Below are 19,416 nucleotides of genomic sequence, written 5' to 3' on the forward strand. Positions count from 1 at the left end.
CCTTCTGAACCACCGTCTCAAGGCAATTTACACATGATCTTAGGCTGGGACAAGACTTTCCTATGTGCAGGAAGAGAGTTTGGGCTCAGGACACAACACAAAGCTAAAAAACCCCAGAGAATTGTCCACAGTCTCCATGTGTTGTTGTTGTTTTACTTTATTTAAAACTTTGCCACACCACCCTTCAGTTCAAAATAGCAGGGGTATTAATTAGCCGAAGCATGAAGCAAGTCTCCATGGCGAGAGAGCTCCACAAGCAGGCCTTGCTTTAGATCAGGCATAGGCAAACTCCGGCCCTCCAGATGTTTTGAGACTACAACTCCCATCATCCCTGACCACTGGTCCTGCTAGCTAGGGATGATGGGAGTTGTAGTCCCAAATCATCTGGAGGCCCGAGTTTGCCTATGCCTGCTTTAGATACAGCTTTCACCCACTGGATGCCTTCAGCTGTTCCGGACCACAACCGCCAGCAGTGCCAGCATCCTCAGGCCTCGCTAGCTCAAGCTGTAGGGAGTTGTGGTCCACAACATCCTGACGGCACCTGGTTGGGGAAGGCTGCTTTAGCAGCTCATGGGGTGCCTGGAGAAGGGTGATCTGTGCATGGCCAGATTTGAAGTGGGAGCAGACATACCCTCCAGTATTACAATTCCCAAACCACGGAGGGCTTTAAGAGCAGGCACTATTGCTCTGAAACAGACCAGAAGCCAGTGGGGCTTCTGAAGCCTCACTGAGAAAAGTTGCCAGTGCCAGGTCCCAATTAGCAGCCTTAGAGTGGTTGCGTCTTGAACTCGGTGCTGTTTCTGGGAAGTCTTCAAAATAATAATAATAATAATAATAATAATACCCCACCCTCCCCAGCCAGAGCGGGGCTCAGGGCGGCTAACACCAATAAAATTTCCGTAAAAACATTATTGGGGGGGGGATTTATAATACAGGTTAAAATGCAATTTAAAATGCAGCCCCATTTTAAAAGTAACTGATAACTCAAAACCATATGGGGAGGGAAACATAAGGGTCAGACTGAGTCCAAACCAAAGGCCAGGCGGAACAGCTCTGTCTTGTAGGCCCTGCGGAAAGATGTCAAGTCCCACAGGGCCCTAGTCTCTTGTGACAGAGCGTTCCACCAAGTCGGGGCCAGTACTGAAAAGGCCCTGGCCCTTGTTGAGACCAATCTAACCACCTTGTAACTTAGGACCTCCAAAATGTTGTCATTTGTGGACCTTAAGGCCCTCCGCAGGGCGTACCAGGAGAGGCTGTCCCGTACGTACGTGGCTCCTAGGCCACACTATGCACAGTGCATTGCAGGCGCCTAACCCAAAGGCCGCCACCGGAGCTGCAACAAGCTCTTGCCACACAGGAGGGGGCATAGGCCTAGTGAAAGGCACTCCATGCGCCTTTGCTGTTTCAGTTCTGCAAAACTCTGGTCCCTTTTGCCATTTTGGCCACCCTTTTGCAAATTCAAACAACCATGGGTTTGCACAGTTAATTGTGTGAACTCAATCCAGGACCACACCCCCTGAGTGTGATCTGGCCACTAGTGGCTGCAGAACAATAATGGATTAAGTGGCCATGTCTGCAGCAATCTGATTAATCATGATCCCTAATGAAGTGTGGTTTCATCAGGGAAAATATTTTTCTTCCGATCACAGACACTAGAAACCCAGGAAGGATGTATCTTGTTGAGCTCGTCTCCCGAGTGCTTAAAACTCAACTCAAAGAACGGTTTTGCTTTCCTCTCCTTCCTCTGTGCAGATGTGGCCTCAGAACTGTCTGCCCGCTCCCCCCGTCCTGCCCACCATTCAAAGAACGGAAGAGCCCCACCAGACCAGGTTGGCCAACGAAGCACCAACTCCAGAAGAAGGAATGGAGAGTCACCACACAACACCAGGGAACACAAGCTGTCGTCCTCTGCCAGGCGCAACTGCGCATTTCAGAAGACTATTTGAACATCACACAACTGGCCAAGAACCCAACAACAATATTATGAAAATAACTAAACCAAAATTTACTAATGGGAAAAAGGGCTTCTCAATAGAGGAATGGCCAGGAATGACTGCCGCTGATGACCGTACGCAAGTCCACCTAGCATGGAGGCAGTTACTATATCCTGCAGCAATGAATTCCACAGGTTAATAGCACACTGCACAAAACGTGTCCACCACAACCTAATAACAGACATGTCAACAAGTCACCACCCCCAGGCAGGAAGAGGCTTCTCTTTAAAAAGAAAGAAAGCGTCTTTTTCCCTTTCCCTTTTAGACCACAGAAGGTTGAAAGTGAGTTGCTGTAGTCAGGTCAGCCAATATCTTTGCATCCGCTGCATTGTGGCCCAACAATGGGTGAACCTATTCAACACTACTAGCACTTTGTACAGCTTTCTAAATCTGTTCTCTGTTTATTTCCCCACAAGAGGTAAGAAATCTCCAAAACATATCTGCTCTCTGATGGTTTGCATAGAAAACCACCTTATACAGAGTCAGACCATTGCTCTGCCTAACTAAGCGTCGCCTACACCATACACAATGGGTCAGCAATCTTTTTCAGCCGTGGTCCTTCAAGGCCATGTGGTGGGCTGGACTATATTTGGGGGGGGGGGGAATGAACGAATCCCTATGCCCCACAAATACCGTATTTTTCGCTCTATAAGACGCACCAGACCATAAGACGCACCTAGTTTTTGGAGGAGGAAAACAAGAAAAAAAATATTCTGAATCTCAGAAGCCAGAACAGCAAGAGGGATCTCTGCGCAGTGAAAACAGTGATCCCTCTTGCTGTTCTGGCTTCTGGGATAGCTGCGCAGCCTGCATTCGCTCCATAAGACGCACACACATTTCCCCTTACTTTTTAGGAGGGAAAAAGTGAGTCTTATAGAGCAAAAAATGCAGTAATCCAGAGATGCATTTTAAATAAAAGCACACATTCTACTCATGTAAAAACACGCTGATTCCCCGACCATCCGTGGGCCGAACTGAGAAGGCGATTGGGTCGCATCCAGCGCACAGGCCTTAGGTTGCCTACCCCTGCCATACACACTCCAGTCCTGCCATATCTGTTTCAGATATGGCAACCAGCACCACACACATGCCCCTGGCTTTATAGCAGAACAAGAGCTTGATGGCCAGAAAGCCAGACTTCAACGCAAGCCACCCACTGCCAAGGACGCTGGCATTCAGGGTATGTCCCAAGGCTGTAATACTGGGAGCGAAGTATTCCCATATTGACTGTTTGCACAAATAAGTAATCAAAGACTGGGCAGCAGGCATGAAACTCCCCACTGCCAAACTGCCTTTTAAAATCTCTTAAAGGAATTTTTTGCTACCACATTACAGGGTTGCAGATAATCACCTTTTCCCGCCAGAGGGAAACCAGCCACACAGCCCAGGCAACAGAAGCTGTTGCCGCACAGGTCAAAACATTGTGCCCTGCTACAGACAACTTCCATATACAGATGTCCACGTGCGAGTTAGACACCCAAACTTTACAAGGAGGCGGCATCAAAACTAACTCAACAGGCAGGAAGGGAATAATATTTCAGGAGGAGACTAAAAGAAAGGAAAGGAAACCAGGACTCCCCCCAAACCCCACATATCACACTCGGCTTCTCAAAGGCATTTTGGCACTGGAGTTTGTGGATGCAAATTCTTACGGGTCATTTAGCAAGAGAATGCCACAGTAATCTATCTTCACAATGCCTTGCCCAAGAAGCGTTTGTCTGTCGTGCAATAGTTTTCTGCAGGCTAGTGACCTTACAGGATCCTGTCCCAACACTGAACTTGGAACTCCACCGAACTGCGGATCTCTCTGATCTGCCCGCGCGCACACGCGCCCCAAATCTCTTCCTAAGGAGCAGGTAGCGTTGCAGGGAACCACGGCAATCCCCTCGCAAGCAGCGTCATTTCGAGGTCTCCGCAAGCATGACAGGAGGGGAGTGGCGAAGCGGCAAAACCTTCAGGGGCGCCGGAGCCACCCCGCACCCTTCCTCTTTGCACGGGCACCGGGGAACCACAGGGCGAGCCGCGCGGGAGAGCCTTAGGGGGCCGGGGCGGGTGGGGAAGAGCCTCAAGTCCGTCCTGCCCCAGGGGCTTCCCCCCCCCCGCTTGCAAAAACGTGCCACGGGCCTCCGCAGGGCGAGCGCGGCAAGGGCACAATGCAATCAGGGATGCAAGGCGAATGGGTTGGGCTTTTTTTTTTTGCAGCAGCCAGAGCAGGAGGCATCGGGGCTTTGCATGCACACGCAGGAGGACGACCTCCGCCGCCATGCACGAGAAAGAGGGGGGTCCGGGGGTGCAGCAGAGGGGGCCCCCCGTTTTTTTTAAAAAAGGAAGGGCGTGCAGGGGAACGGGAGGCGCAATGCAAAGGCTCCCAGGACGGAGCAAAGCGCTGGCGGCCGGCACTTTTTTATGGGGGGGGGAAGGTCCCCTGCGTCTCCATGAGGCGCCTCCGCAGGAGAGGGGGGAGGGGCGGCCCGGGCACCGCAGCCGCCGGAGGGGGCGGGGCCCTCGCTCTCCCTCGGCGGCGCGTGTGTGTGTTTTGGGGGGGGTGTTGCGAAGGGGGGAGCCCCTCTCCATGGCGACGGGGGAGGGCGGGGCCCCGCGGGAAGAGTGGGGTGGGGGGGGCTCCCCGGTTCCCATGGCGACGGGGGGAGGAGGAGGGGGGCGTCGGAGGCCCCTCGGCGTCTCTTACCCGCAACTGCTCCGCGCGCGCGGGGTGGAGGAGGAGGAGAGGGGGGGACGGGAGAGGGGAAAGAGGAGGAGGCCGCAGCGGCGTCTACGGCTCCGCTTCTCTCGCTCTCCTTCCTCCTCTCGCCGCTTGTTTGTGTTTGTAACCAAGATGGCCGCCCTCCTCCCGGTCACGTGACGCGGGCGCCCAAAGGCAGGCCGGGGAGGAGGTGGAGGTCACGTGGCGGGGGAAAGGCGGGTAGAGAAGGTTAAAAAAAAAAAAAAAACCAACCGAGGCGTCGCGCAGGCGCAGGCGCGCCGCCGTACGTGAGCGCCCGGCGTCCCGTTTCCCCTTTCACGCTCGTCACGTGTGCGGAGTCCGTCCCGTGTGCGCACGCGCGCGCTTACCCGACTCCCCTCGAGCGTTGCCGAGGTAGAAGAGAGAGGCCGGCGCCGCGCCTCGGCGTCACGTGACCGAGGCCGAAGCTGGAGCGGCACGCTCGGCCGCCGAGACGTATCACGTGACGCACGCACGCACGCCCGAAGCGCTTTTTTTTTCTCCCCGCCCCCTCGGCGAACCTGGCTGCGGCGATGACGTCATGCGCTTCGCTCTGACGCCCTCACGCCGATAAATGACGCCCGCGAAGAGAAAATAGTTTTTTTTTTAAAAAAAAAGGGAGGCGGGGCCTGTTCCCCCCTTTTTTTCGAAGTCACGTGACCCTGAGGCGGTTCCCGCTCGGGGCCTGGTAGGCCGCCCTGAGGCGCCTCTCAAGGGCGCGGTATAAGGAGGAGGCTCCAAAGGCCGCGGATTATGGCCCCAATTTGGACAAAAATAATCGTAATAAAAACCCTGTGTATGTGCCTATAGGTATTTATATAGAGATATAAATACGTGCATATATACGTTATACAAATTTATCTATCTATCTATATATATAAACATATAACATGTAAACATAACAAATATATTTTATATGTGCTGTATAATTTTTTCTTCTACACATGTAGACACGCCCTAAAAAGTACAATTAATAAGAAGCAAGGAGTCCTTGTTTATAAGCAATTGTGCAGAAAAAGGGCCTTTTTAAAAAAAAACAACAATTTTTATCAAGTACAAATTAGAAAACGTACATATTTACAACAGAAGAAAATACAAAGGAAAAAGAAAATACATATAACCAAGGGAAAAAATTAGAAAAAAATTCTCTAAAAAGGGCCTTTTTCTTTTGGGGCTGTCTTTGCCTCAGGCGACCCTGGCGCTCTCCAGCCTTGGGCCTTCTGACCGACAAGGCCAGGAGTGCCTGGGGGCTGTATTATGGCGGCTGACCCCCCCTTCAGGCCGGACCCCGGGGCTTCCCCTTTTGGGGACGGAAGATGGCGGAGGCGCATCGTGGTTCCTGGAAGCCTCTCGCCTGGCCCTGGCTTTGGCGGTCTTGCGTTCGAAGCCGCCTGGCGTCAGCGGCAAGGAGCACGCGGAGCACCTGGCCAGGATAGTGTCCGGAAAGGATCCCCAGGAGAAATCGCGAGTGGAAGCTTTGGAAGCGGAAGTGGTTCGCCTGAGGCAGCAGCTCCTCCTGAGCAAAGTTTACCCGGGGTTCGGTTTGGAGAACGGGGATCCAGCCGTCGCCAGCAATGAAGCCCCTGTCCGTGCGGACGATCGCTCCGGCCATTTTGAAGATTCCGGGTGCAGCGTCTCAAACGACGACCTGGCGGACACACAAGATGCCTCAGTTTCCTTCAGCGACAGCGAGCGCGGCCCTGCGTCCGACGCTTCATCCGTATTGTCCATGTTGCCTTCCTCCCATGCCGGCCCAAGCAAGTCTTTGGTTCCTCACATACAGTTCCTACGACGTTTCCTTGAGCTCAAGCAACTGGCGGTGCATGGAGGTCTAAAAACAGACTTGGGAAAACTCGGAAGGGATTCTTCCGCAATATCTGATTCTTTCTCTCGGTTGCTCGATGGCCTGGTTGCCGCCTATAGTTTCCCCGAACTCCCCTTCTCAGATTTTATGACTCGGACAGTTTGTGCCGTCACAACCGAGTTATTAAGCGATGCTGATGTATCTCGGCAGATTTTGGGGAAGTGTCTTAAGAAGCTGGAAGACTCTGTGGAAAGACTCATAGACGTGGTATTGAACAGTAGCCACCTCAACAGATTTCAGGTGCAGGAGTCTATATCCCACGCCCTTGTTTCGATCGGACAATGCAAAAGATTGAGGAGGCACACAACATTCCTGCTCTTCAGAGAAGTCAGCCGATTTGCTGATGAGTTGCAGCACGGCGATGAGATTCAAGCTGGGCGCGACACACGATATGAAAATATTTTCTTTCTGTGTAGAGCATTGGAACAGCTTCTTGAAACAGGGACAGAGCGGGAAAATGTTGCTGCCCCTTCAGGCTGCGACGGAGAAGAGAAGAAGATGTTTCTACAGAAACTTGACCAAGCCATTTTTCACCTCTGCGACGAATTTCCCTTGTTCTGTATTTATTTATGGCGACTAGGCACTCTTTTGAATGTGGCACACATGCAGACTGGTGGAAGAAGCTGGCCTGTTCATGACTGAGCTTGGAAAATGAGGCTAGCAGGGACTGAGCCATGTCCGCCAACGAAAGGAAATGAAAGAGCATGAGGATTACAGATTAAATAAATAAAGTCTATGACTGCAGGGTTTTTAACTTTGTTCGTTCCCAACTTTTCACCTTTTGTTCTTTCAATTTTGCATTAAAAAAATATATTTTGTACTCCTTCAATGGCCGGTTGACCGTAATAAACATTTGATGGACGCATGAGCTGTTGTTTGATTTTGATTCAGCTTTCCATTCTGTTGCTGTAAACCCGCTTTTGAACGTGCTGGAAAAAGGCAGCATGCACGTGTTTGAAAAGAGACGTTCTGATGTTCCAGTCAGTTGTTGTTGTTGTTTAGTTGTTTAGTCGTGTCCGCCTCTTCGTGACCCCCTGGACCAGAGCACGCCAGGCCCTCCTGTCTTCCGCTGCCTCCTGCAGTTTGGTCAAACTCATGCTGGTAGCTTCGAGAACACTGTCCCACCATCTCGTCCTCCGTCGTCCCCTTCTCCTTGTGCCCTCCATCTTTCCCAACATCAGGGTCTTTTGCAGGGAGTCTTCTCTTCTCATGAGGTGGCCAAAGTCTTGGAGCCTCAGCTTCAGGATCTGTCCTTCCAGTGAGCACTCAGGGCTGCTTTCCTTCAGAATGGAGAGGTTGGATCTTCTTGCAGTTCATGGGACTCTCAAGAGTCTCCTCCAGCACCAGAATTCAAAAGCATCCATTCTTCGGCGATTTGCCTTTTTGACGGTCCAGCTCTCTGCGACAAATCTCTTGGAAAGACAGAGGAGAAAGCAAGGTATGAACAGCAGCAGCTGCATCGGGCAAAAGGGCAGCCCAATTATCTCAGCATCCTGTTCTCACAGTGGCCAGCCAGATGACCCTGTGAGAAACCCACAACCAGAAAGAAGAGCAATGGTGGGAAGTGAGCTTGGCGGACAATCAAGGGACTATACCCGCCAACATCCCACTGATCAAAATAGGTACGCTCATTTTTTTTTGTGGTCCCAAGCTCTCGTGGGAAGCAACTGACTCAGGCAAGAACACGAGACCAAAAAACGATTGCCATTTGACATTCTGGCGTGAGCCAGCTGGTTCACAGAGAGTGCAAGACCAAAAAAAGCGTATTTTGGTCCAGCGCAATGGTGCTCCCAGGCTGTTTTGGGCCACAACTAACGTACCCAGCCAGCATTTCTGATGGGAGTTGTAGTCTAGCAGTATCTGGATGCCTACCCTTGATCCAAGGAGTGGCAGAACCAAAACCAGCTGACGGTGCAGGGAGTTGCTGCTTTTGAGGGATGACTCTTGCACTGCAGGGAGGCAAGGCTGTCCACTGCCCTAGCTAGATGTCCCAGGAAGGAATGCAGGCAGTCATGGAAACAGCGATGTGTTGCAATTTGTTTATCGGCCCAACCTAATTTATTATGGGTGGTTGCCCCAAGGTGATGTTCTATATCTCTTATCTGTTGGTGACGATGGCAAAGGGTTCCCCTCGATCTATCCCAAGGTTCAGTCACCGTGACACATCCTTGGCACGCAACAGACTTGGAAGGTATCACTGCCACCATGCTCTGCCCAGCCCTGAGTCTAAACACATCAGCACTCGATGAAAGGCTGGGAGGCTTTGCAGTGCCTTGCAGTGTTCCTCTGCTTTTCAATATATGGCTGCGTAAAGGGGACCCCTGACCATTAGGTCCAGTCGCGGCCGACTCGGGGGTTGCGGCGCTCATCTCACTTTACTGGCTGAGGGAGCCGGTGTGCAGCTTCTGGGTCATGTGGCAAGCATGACTAAGCCGCTTCTGGCGAACCAGAGCAGCGCACGGTAACGCCGTTTACCTTCCCGCCGGAGCGGTACCTATTGATCTACTTGCACTGGTATGCTTTCGAACTGCTAGGTTGGCAGGAGCAGGGATCGAGCAACGGGCGCTCACCCCGTCGTGGGGATTCAAACCGCCGACCTTCCGATCGGCAAGTCCTAGGCTCTGTGGTTTAACCCACAGCGTCACCCGCGTCCCTTATACACACCGTTTAAAGCACACACACAGAATCCAGGGAACTGTAGCTTAATCCTCACAGAGCTACCGCTCCCAGCACCCTTAACCAACCTGAGATCCCAGGATTGTTGGAGGGGTGCTTTAAACATAGGCTGTGTTGCTGCTCTCAAGTGTTCGCACGTCAGCAAAACTCTGCAAATGAAGGCCCCCTATTCTGTGCATTAAATTCTTTCTAGGGGGTGACATTAGATTTTTGTTATCTCATCTCCCACCCCCTAGAATTGTAGCATTGGAACGGACCACGAGGGTCATCGAGTCCAACCCCTCAATTGAGGATTCTTTTGTCCTGCGTGGGGCTTGAACCGAACACAATCCTGAGATTAAGATGCTGAGCTTTCATTTGCTTCGTCCCATCAATCGTGTGGCATAGAATCCTGGTGGCGAGATCTGCAAATGTGAGCAGTTCAGGATACGGAGCAGATAGAACCATTGAATTGTAGAGTTTTACTGCCTTAGATTTCCCCGTGCCACAAAATCTCTGTCTGCCCACTCTCCTCCAGATCGTTGCCACCCCAGGGACAACTCGGGACTTGAAGTGTGGATGGAGAGCTCTCTTCAGAGGTGGGGCAGGGTGGGGCTGGCTAACGGAGGTACACGTTTAATCATCATGGTCGGGGCAAAGGTACTCTGTGGGATGTGATTCCTGTTGCTCTCTGCCCCGTGGGGAGGGGAGCTGAGATGATATATCAACGGGTTGTTGCACTTCCACCGGCCTGATTGCTCCAGCATCCCACAGGATGGGCACGGAGGCAGCCGGGCACCTCCTGTCGTTGCTCCTGGTACTCGAGGGCATTGCTGTAGGATGCCAAACAAGAGGCGAATCGTTCAGGTGAGAGGTGGTGTGGAAGGGAGCAGGAATGCGGGGATAGAGCTGCTGGGATCGGCTTTTGGTTACTGGAAAATAATTGTTGTTGTTTAGTCGTGCCCGACTCTTCGTGACCCCCTGGACAAGAGCACGCCAGGCACTCCTGTCTTCCACTGCCTCCCGCAGTTTGGTCAAACTCATGCTGGTAGCTTCGAGAACACTGTCCCACCATCTCGTCCTCCGTCGTCCCCTTCTCCTTGTGCCCTCCATCTTTCCCAACATCAGGGTCTTTTCCAGGGAGTCTTCTCTTCTCATGAGGTGATCAAAGTCTTGGAGCCTCAGCTTCAGGATCCGTCCTTCCAGTGAGCACTCAGGGCTGATTTCCTTCAGAATGGAGAGGTTGGATCTTCTTGCAGTCCATGGGACTCTCAAGAGTCTCCTCCAGCACCAGAATTCAAAAGCATCCATTCTTCGGCGATCTGCCTTCTTTATGGTCCAGCTCTCACTTCCATACATCACTAATAATGAAATACAGTAATAGAAAATAATTGAACACAGTAATAGAAGGTCGCCAGCCTAGATGGCTTTAAAAGAGGATGGGAGAAATTAACAGAGGAGGAGAGGACTATCCATGGCTACTACCTCTCTCGCCCTGACCTCGCCACTGTGATCCACGCGGCGGTCACCTCCAGACTGGATTATTGTAACTCGCTCTACGTGGGGCTGCCCTTGAAACTGACCCAGAAACTCCAGCGGGTGCAGAATGCCGCGGCGAGACTCCTTACGGGGTCCTTGCCGCGGGATCACATTCACCCGGTGCTTTACCAGCTGCACTGGCTCCCGGTGGAGTACAGGGTCAGGTTCAAGGTGCTGGTTTTAACCTTTAAAGCCCTATACAGCTAGGACCCTCGTACCTACGGGACCGCCTCTCCTGGTATGTCCCACGGAGGACCTTACGGTCTTCAAACAAAAACATCTTGGAGGTCCCAGGCCACAGAGAGGTTAGGCTGGCCTCAACCAGAGCTAGAACTTTCTCAGCTGTGGCCCCGATCTGGTGGAACGCTCTGTCCCAAGAGACCAGGGCCCTGCGGGACTTGACATCTTTCCGCAAGGCGTGCAAGACAGAGCTGTTCCACCAGGCCTTTGGCCAAGGCACAGCCTGACCCCTTCCTTTGGTAATCCTCATAGAACTCAAGCCCAATGGTTGTCATTAATTTGATTTTGAATTGATTTTAAAATGAATTGATTTTAGAATGCTGCGTTACTTTATTGTTGTGAGCCGCTCTGAGCCCGGCTTCGTCTGGGGAGGGCGGGATATAAAAATTATTATTATTATTATTATTATTATTATTATTAGCCATGAGCCCTGCCTCCACAGTCAGAGGTATCAACTGCTTCTGAATACTAGTTGCTGGAAACCTCAGTAAGGGGAGAGTGCTCTTGTGTTCAAATCCTGCTTGCGGGCTTCTCATTGGATAACCTGGTTGGCCACTGTGAGAACAGGATGCTAGACTAGATGTTCCCCCTTTGGCCTGAACCAGCAGGCTCTTTTGACGCATAAAGGATTTCCAGCCTCCTTATTTTGGGGTGCGGGGACAAGAAAGGGAGCAAAAGGGTAAAGAGCAACTAAACATATTGCGTTGGTTTTCCCCACAACAAGGGAGACCCTTTGTTTGTTGATCGAACAGAAAGCGGATGTTCAGAGGATACCACACTCTGCATTTTCGTGGCAACCCTGCGGACATGCCAAATAATATGATGGTCCAGAACTCGCGAAGCTCTCTGGAAGTTTCTCCTTAACCTCTCCTATAATGCAGCCTTCCCCTAATCTGGTGAACCACAGGCATTTTGGACCACAACTCCCATTGCTGTTGTTGTTGTTTAGTCGTTTAGTCGTGTCCGCCTCTTCATGACCCCCTGGACCAGAGCACGCCAGGCCCTCCTGTCTTCCACTGCCTCCCGCAATTTGGTCAGATTCATGCTGGTAGCTTCGAGAACACTGTCCCACCATCTCGTCCTCCGTTGTCCCCTTCTCCTTGCGCCCTCCATCTTTCCCAGCATCAGGGTCTTTTCCAGGGAGTCTTCTCTTCTCATGAGGTGGCCAAAGTCTTGGAGCCTCAGCTTCAGGATCTGTCCTTCCAGTGAGCACTCAGGGTTGATTTCCTTCAGAATGGAGAGGTTTGATCTTCTTGCAGTCCACGGGACTCTCAAGAGTCTCCTCCAGCAACAACTCCCATTAGCCCCAGCAAATACTCCAAGAATTCAAGCTGACAGGTGGACTTCCAACCTCTGTTGGAAAACTTCCAATGAAAGAAAGTTGACAGCCTCCTAAAGGAGTCCATTCCACTGTCAAACTGCTCTTAACCCTCAGAGAGTCTAGTCGGAATCTCCTTTCTTTTGGTATTAATCCATTAGTTCAAGGTTTCCCCCCTGAAGCAGCAGAAAGCAAGCTTGCTCCATCTTCCACGGGACAGCCCTTTAGATTTTTGAAGGGGGCTACCCTCTCAGTCCTCTCCTCTCCAGGCTAAATACGCCCATCTCCCTCAACCGTTCCTCACAAAGCTGGGTTCCCAGACCCTTCATCTGCTTGTCTGCCCTTCTCTTCACAATTTCCACCTTGTCAATATCCCTCTTAAAACGGGGTACCCAGAACCCAGTGAATTCAGGCTCGCCTGGAACAGAATCTTCCAGCCATTAAAAGATCTGGGTAAACAGGAAAGTTTTAAAATTCCTCCTGAAAGCGAGCAATGAGAGAGACAAGATACTCCTCAACTGGGAGGGCATTCCACAAATGGGGAACCAACACTGAAAAGGCCCTGTCACGAGACTATGGCACCAAGCAGACTTCTTTCTTTTATTCCCGGAAAAGCCCGACGCCCTGGCCCCCAGCCACTCTGCTCCTGCAAACCTACTTCGCTTAGCCGAGTCCTCCTCACCCTCCGCACTTACTGTACCTCAGCCCATTACTTTCTGGTATTTGTCTCTTTGCCGTTTCATCATCATCATCATCATCATCATAATTTATTTATACCCCACTCATCTGGCTGGGCTTCCCCAGCCACTCTGGGCGGCTTCCAACAAAATATTAAAATACCGCAATACATCAAACATTAAAAGCTTCCCTAAACAGGGCTGCCTTCAGATGTCTTCTAAAAGTCTGGTAGTTGTTTTTCTCTTTGACATCTGGTGGGAGGGCGTTCTACAGGGCGGGTGCCACCACCGAGAAAGCCCTTGAACTTTATTGCTATGTCTTAGTCCAACTAGGCTGCTCTGAGCCTGTAGAGTATTGGCCTCACAGTGACCTTTGGTTTGCTCCCACCTTGAACTTTGAGCAAGGCAAGACCCAGGTGGAGAGTAAGGGTCACCGGGTGAGAAGTGCGCTGAGTAACGATGGGGAGGAACAGCAGCCGTGTCCCCAAGGCGTTGAGATCCGTGAAACGATGGAGGGCTTCTGTGTGTATGTGCGTTTTCTGCAACATCCCCTCGATGCAATCATGGTGCTTTAGCGGCAGAGTTATCCTGGGCCATCCACGCACCATTCCTCTTCGGTCACCATTCTGTGATGTTTCCTCAGTGCAAATCTTTACTGCCGTACAGAGGGGAACTTTGCACTATAATGCAACGTGAGAACATACCGTATTCTAACTGAAAACAGCTTGCAGATACTTAATTGGCTTAGGATTTTATTTAAGGGATGAATTAACAGGTTTAATTTCATAATGTGAAGATCTAAGGATGGTAATCTTTAAGTTAAATTATTTTAAGAACTACGATTTGGAAAATCGTTAAAAGGACATGCAATGAAATTCAACCAAGGGAAAGCGAGGAAGTCACTTAATAAGGTTAATAAGTGTAATTTTTAATAAGTTTCTGATTCATGTTTGCTTCATGTGTTTGTTTGTTTATAATGAAAATCAATTTAAAATATTGGGGGAAGAGGACATACCGTATTGGCCTGAATATAAGCCGCACCCAAAAATAAGCTGCACTTTTAAAATTCAGCGGCTTGGGGGAGGCTTGGGAGCTGGGGACGGGAACCGTTGCCCTGCGCTCCTGGCCTGTTTCCTGCGACGAAGGGAGCCGCGCCACTTTGCCGATGGCGTAAGGTCACAAATATAAGCTGCACTTTAACTTTGCGCGATCGGAATTTGGGAGGAAGAAGTGTGGTTTATATTCTGGCTAATACGGTACATTGCATTAGGACTGTCTAATCAACTTGTCCTTGCAGGGTCCAACCAGTTGCCCCAATGGGGAACCAGCAAGCACAATTGAGGCAACGGTCCCGTGTCTTCCAGCAACTGGCATTCAGAAGCCTCTGACCGTGGAGTCAGGGCATAGCCATCGTGGCTAGCGGTAGCCATCCATAGACGTGGTCCCCCATGAATTTGTCTAGTCCTCTTTGAAGGCCATCTAAGTTACTGGCCATCCCTGCGGGTGGCGCTGTGTGTTAAACCACAGAGCCTAGGACTTGCCGATCGGAAGGTCAGCGGTCGAATCCCCGCAATGACGGGGTGAGCTCCCGTTGCTCGGTCCCTGCTCCTGCCAACCTAGCAATTCGAAAGCACACCAGTGCAAGTAGATAAATAGGTACCGCTCCAGCGGGAAGGTAAACGGCGTTTCCGTGCGCTGCTCTGGCTCGCCAGAAGCGGCTTAGTCCTGCTGGCCACATGACCCGGAAGCTGCACGCCGGCTCCCTCGGCCAGTAAAGCGAGATGAGCGCCGCAACCCCAGAGTCGGCCACGACTGGACCTAATGGTCAGGGGTCCCTTTACCTGTACCTTAAAAGAATGGCACGCAGTATTCCAAGTGTGTTTTAAAAGCATTAGGATATCAGCAATTTTATTTTCAGTTCCTCCCCTAATTATCCCCGGTGTGCAATTCTCCTTTTCCGCAGCTGCAGCCCGCTGGATTGACATCTTCAGGCTGCTTTTGTGGAAGGGACCTGAGAAGCATTTAGGGGTTATAGGGTTATTTTAACTCTTCATTCCTCTGTTTCAGGGCAAATCAGTTCCCTGGGCTACCAACAAAGCCTTTCGCAGCAAAATGTAAGTGACGACAACTGAACCGCGGACGAGGGTAGAACGCCCATCTAGCCTGGCCTCAGGCCCCCCCTGCCCTGCCTTTTCCCATATAACTCTCATATAAATCTCAGGCATGTCCAAAGTCCGTTTCGGGGGCCTAATCCGGCCCCTGTGGCAGTTTATTGCCTGGAGTAAAATACTAAAAAAAACACCTCAGCTACTTCAACCCTAAAAAAAGGTCTACAACTTTGAAATATACTCAAGAGTCGAGTGTGGATTTCATGTTCTTTATTCAGCTCATAGTAGTGAGGAATGGAAGTTCCCCCCAAATGTCTGCTTTATATACATTGTTTAGACAATGGGCCCCATGTGATTGGCTAGTTCCCGGATTCTCCTGTAGGCCAATCAGGTTGCAGATCCACTTCCACCTGAAGTTGGATTGGGTGGCTCCTGCGGACCAATCATTCTGGATCTTATTGTTCTAAGACCAATCAGACTGCTGCATTCTGAATCCTATTGTTCTAGGGCCAATCAGACTGCTGCAATTTGGATCCTATTCCTACATAACAAACTTCAATCCTAAACAAAGGTCAACAACATTGGTCGGCCCCCACGGCCCTTCATTTCATCAAATCTGGCCCTCTTTGGAAAAAGTTTGGACCCCACTAGCTGCAAAGGAGGACTTTTCTGGGCGAAGCTGCCAATGGCGTTAGCATTTTGGGAAACTTTTGGCTAATCAGCGCCATGTTGATTTACCCTTTGGGATGGGATCCAGTAAGGCTGGGAACCCCCACACAGGCAATGCACGTGGCCCACGCTCCGTCAAACTGTTCTTGAGCACGTGCAGAGCGCCCCATCGCTTGCATGCCCCTGCCGACGCCATTCCCCACCCCGGACCTCCAGGTCAGACAGCCTGCGCCGCTGCCGAAATGTAGAAGGTGTTGAACCTTCACAACCGTGTGTGGACTAAAGGAATGAAATTCACAGCTTGTACCACCCTTAGAGAAAATATGGAAAAGATGATGTACCGCTGGTACATCACCCCTGTGAAACTGCAAAAAATGTATAAGACCGGAGATAATAGGTGTTGGAAGTGTAGAACTAAAGAAGGAGGTTTTTTCCACATGTGGTGGAAATGTGAAGAAATCAAAAAATGTTGGGAATCTATATACAATGAACTGAAAAAAATACTTAAATACACTTTCGTTAAAAACCCCGAAGCCTTTCTTCTGGGAATGATCGGAGACGAGATTAAGAAAGAGGACCATATAATGTTTCAATACACAACTGTAGCTGCTAGGATCCTGTTGGCACAAAACTGGAAAACCCCAAATATCCCGACCGTTAAAGATTGGCAAATTAAATTATTTGAATATATGGATTTGGCAAAAATGACGCAAAATATTAGACAGCAAAAAGGTACAAAGTTTATTGACGATTGGACTAAATTTATAACATACATGGAATCAAATTCTAGAGATATAAAAATCACAGTAGGTTTAATATAACTCTTGCGATGTTTAGAGGATACAGAATGGGAACTGCAGAATAGAATTACTATTTTACATAAACCCAAAACCGAGATGGAGGGAAGCCAATCATGATTTGTGTTAATTTATGTCTGTTTTTTGGTTTGTCTACATGTTTATGTTTTGCTTGATGTTTTTGTTCTTTTTTCGCTTTAATGGTGTGTCTTAATTACTTTTCTTTCTCTTTGTTTGTTGTTTGGTATATAAAATTAATAAAAAGAAGTTAACAAAAAAAAAAGAACCTTCACAACCGTGGAATTGGAAGGGGTCCCCAAAGGCCATCTAGTCCAGCCCCCTGCAGGGCAGGAATCGTGCAGAAGTCTGGCCTTGGTGCCTGTGCGGATCCTGCAGCTGCCGCCGCCCCTTATGCTTGCCTCCTCTCTTTCCACTCAGCCGCCCTCGCCAGCTGCGACTTCGATGACGCCGGCAGCCCCTTCTGTGACTGGACCCAGCCTAAGGATGACAGCGGGGACTGGATCCGAGGAGAGGGGAAGAAGCCCGGGGAGAGCCCTGGACCACCAGGAGGGCTCCCCAAACGGAGTATGTTATCAGAATTTAATAATAATAATAATTTTTTATTTATACCCCACCCTCCCCGGCCAGAGCCGGGCTCAGGGCAGCTAACACCAATAAAATCACAACAAAAACATAATGGGGGGGGGGGGACCAATTTAAAATACAGGTTAAAATACAATTTAAAATGCAGCCTCATTTTATTTTATTTTTTAAGTAATATTTATTAGATGTTTTATAGTTACAAAAAGAAAAAAGGTTAAAAAAATACAAAAATTCAACAAACAATACATAAAAAAAAAACCAATACAACAAAACACCAAGAAAAAACAAAAACATTTAAAAACACATCCAAATTTCATATCTTTATCTTTCGTTTGCTTGTTTCCTCGACTTCCTCACACCTCCCTTTTTTGTATTCTAATTCAAATTAACTGGTTCAGCAAATCCTTTCCCTCTTTCTCAGTTTTTTAATCTATAATTTATCTTGACACAGTCTTACTTTAAATTTTCCACTTTAGCCCATTAACAATCGGTTTTTGCATAATCCTTAATAACCTTTCTGCTAAAACCCTAAAACTTCATTCCAGTATTCTTCTAGCAATCATTAATTTTGCAATATTTCTGTAAATATAATTTAATTTTTTTCCAATCTTCTTCCATCGACTCTTCTCCCTGGTCTCGGATTCTGCCGGTCATTTCCGCCATTTCCATGTAGTCCATCAGCTTCATCTGCCACTCTTCCCGGGTGGGTAGATCTTGTGTCTTCCAAAACTTTGCAATGAGTATTCTTGCTGCTGTTGTGGCGTACATAAAAAAATTTCTATCCTTCTTTGGCACCAATTGGCCGACTATGCCCAGGAGAAAGGCCTCTGGTTTCTTCAGGAAGGTATATTTAAATACCTTTTTCATTTCATTATATATCATCTCCCAGAAGGTCTTAATCCTTGGGCACGTCCACCAAAGGTGAAAGAATGTGCCTTCAGTCTCATTACATTTAAAATGCAGCCTCAGTTTAAAAGTAGCCGATAGATCAAAACCATAAGGGGAGGGAAACATAAGGATCAGACGGAGTCCAAACCAAAGGCCAGGTGGAACAGCTGTGTCTTGCAGGCCCTGCGGAAAGATGTCAAGTCCCACAGGGCCCTGGTCTCTTGGGACAGAGCGTTCCACCAAGTCGGGGCCACTGCTGAAAAGGCCCTGGCCCTAGTTGAGACCAATCTAACCCACCTTGCAACCTGGGACCTCCAAAGTGTTGTCATTTGTGGACCTTAAGGTCCTCCGCTGGGCATACCAGAAGAGGCATACAGTACTCATGTACTGTGGATACATGAGTCCTAGTACAGGAGAACAATCCTGAAGCCGTTTTGACTCTCCCAAATTGACCTCGACTCTTTCTCTGCAAGGAGGAAGGAAATGGGGAAAGCTTTCCAATGGGCTTTGGAGCTTAACACCTCCCTTTTCAAATGCAGTCTGGCAAGTATCTGTTAAGTGGAGCACGCTATCAATATCAGGAACTAAGTATTTACCATCTCCGAAGAATGGCCAGGCTACCCAGAAAAGGCAATCGATAAGGCATGATTGATTGGGACGCGGGTGGCGCTGTGGGTAAAAGCCTCTGCACCTAGGGCTTGCCGATCGAAAGGTCGGCGGTTCGAATCCCAGCGGCGGGGTGCGCTCCCGTCGTTCGGTCCCAACGCCTGCCAACCTAGCAGTTCGAAAGCACTCCCAGGTGCAAGTAGATAAATAGGGACCGCTTACTAGCGGGAAGGTAAACGGCGTTTCCGTGTGCAGCTCTGGTTCGCCAGAGCAGCGATGTTACGCTCGCCACGTGACCCGGAAGTGTCTCCGGACAGCGCTGGCCCCCGGCCTCTTGAGTGAGATGGGCGCACAACCCTAGAGTCTGTCAAGACTGGCCCGTACGGGCAGGGGTACCTTTACCTTTACCTTTACCTTTACCTTAAGGCATGATTGATCAGGTATCCTGGCAGACAGGAGAGAAGCAACACACCCAAATTTCTGCTGGAGACCACCTCTTTCTGTGATGTATGCATGATGTTTTGGGAGGTGGTCTTGAGCTACAGGGGAGGCAGTTTCAAAAGTCTATGTAAGAACTTGCAAACCAATGTTCTGGGTTCCTCTCGCCCCGCCCTGCGTGGGGTGAGCGGGGAACCCTGTAGCAACAGTTCAATAAAGATCAGGCTTACTAGCCACTTTGCTTCTCAATATTCTCTGGTTGGCCCCTGTTATTTTCTCCTACCAATAGGGAACCTAT

The 19,416-nt window shown here is 49.8% G+C and overlaps 3 protein-coding genes and 1 long non-coding RNA gene across 6 annotated transcripts in view; 3 read left to right on the plus strand and 1 right to left on the minus strand.

The window, feature by feature from the left end:
* Nucleotides 1-5,039, minus strand: part of GIGYF1 (GRB10 interacting GYF protein 1) — a 59,482-nt gene extending 54,443 nt beyond the window's left edge. For all 3 annotated transcript variants that reach the window (XM_083410089.1, XM_083410090.1, XM_083410088.1), the window contains exon 1: nucleotides 4,684-5,039. The gene's annotated coding sequence lies outside the window, so the exon portion shown is untranslated. The remainder of the gene's footprint in view (nucleotides 1-4,683) is intronic.
* The window catches only part of LOC310663275, a 97,708-nt gene that overhangs the window by 11,804 nt on the left and 66,488 nt on the right, over nucleotides 1-19,416 (plus strand). The window lies entirely within an intron of this gene.
* MEI4 (meiotic double-stranded break formation protein 4) lies at nucleotides 3,915-7,776 on the plus strand (the record flags this gene model as incomplete). The annotated part of the gene is made up of 2 exons (XM_083409597.1): nucleotides 3,915-4,063; nucleotides 5,854-7,776. The coding sequence occupies 2 exons, from the start codon at nucleotides 3,915-3,917 to the stop codon at nucleotides 7,220-7,222; spliced, it is 1,518 nt and encodes a 505-aa protein (XP_083265723.1). The 3' UTR covers nucleotides 7,223-7,776.
* ZAN (zonadhesin) overlaps nucleotides 9,486-19,416 on the plus strand; it is a 69,253-nt gene continuing 59,322 nt past the window's right edge. Inside the window, exons 1-3 of the mRNA XM_083409598.1 lie at nucleotides 9,486-10,102; nucleotides 15,077-15,123; nucleotides 17,022-17,168. Coding sequence (XP_083265724.1) covers nucleotides 10,011-10,102; nucleotides 15,077-15,123; nucleotides 17,022-17,168 — 286 coding nt within the window. The 5' untranslated portion in view covers nucleotides 9,486-10,010. The remainder of the gene's footprint in view (nucleotides 10,103-15,076; nucleotides 15,124-17,021; nucleotides 17,169-19,416) is intronic.

This window comes from Podarcis tiliguerta (assembly GCF_965153285.1).
Source record: "Podarcis tiliguerta genome assembly, chromosome: 13".
Taxonomy (NCBI): domain Eukaryota; kingdom Metazoa; phylum Chordata; class Lepidosauria; order Squamata; family Lacertidae; genus Podarcis; species Podarcis tiliguerta.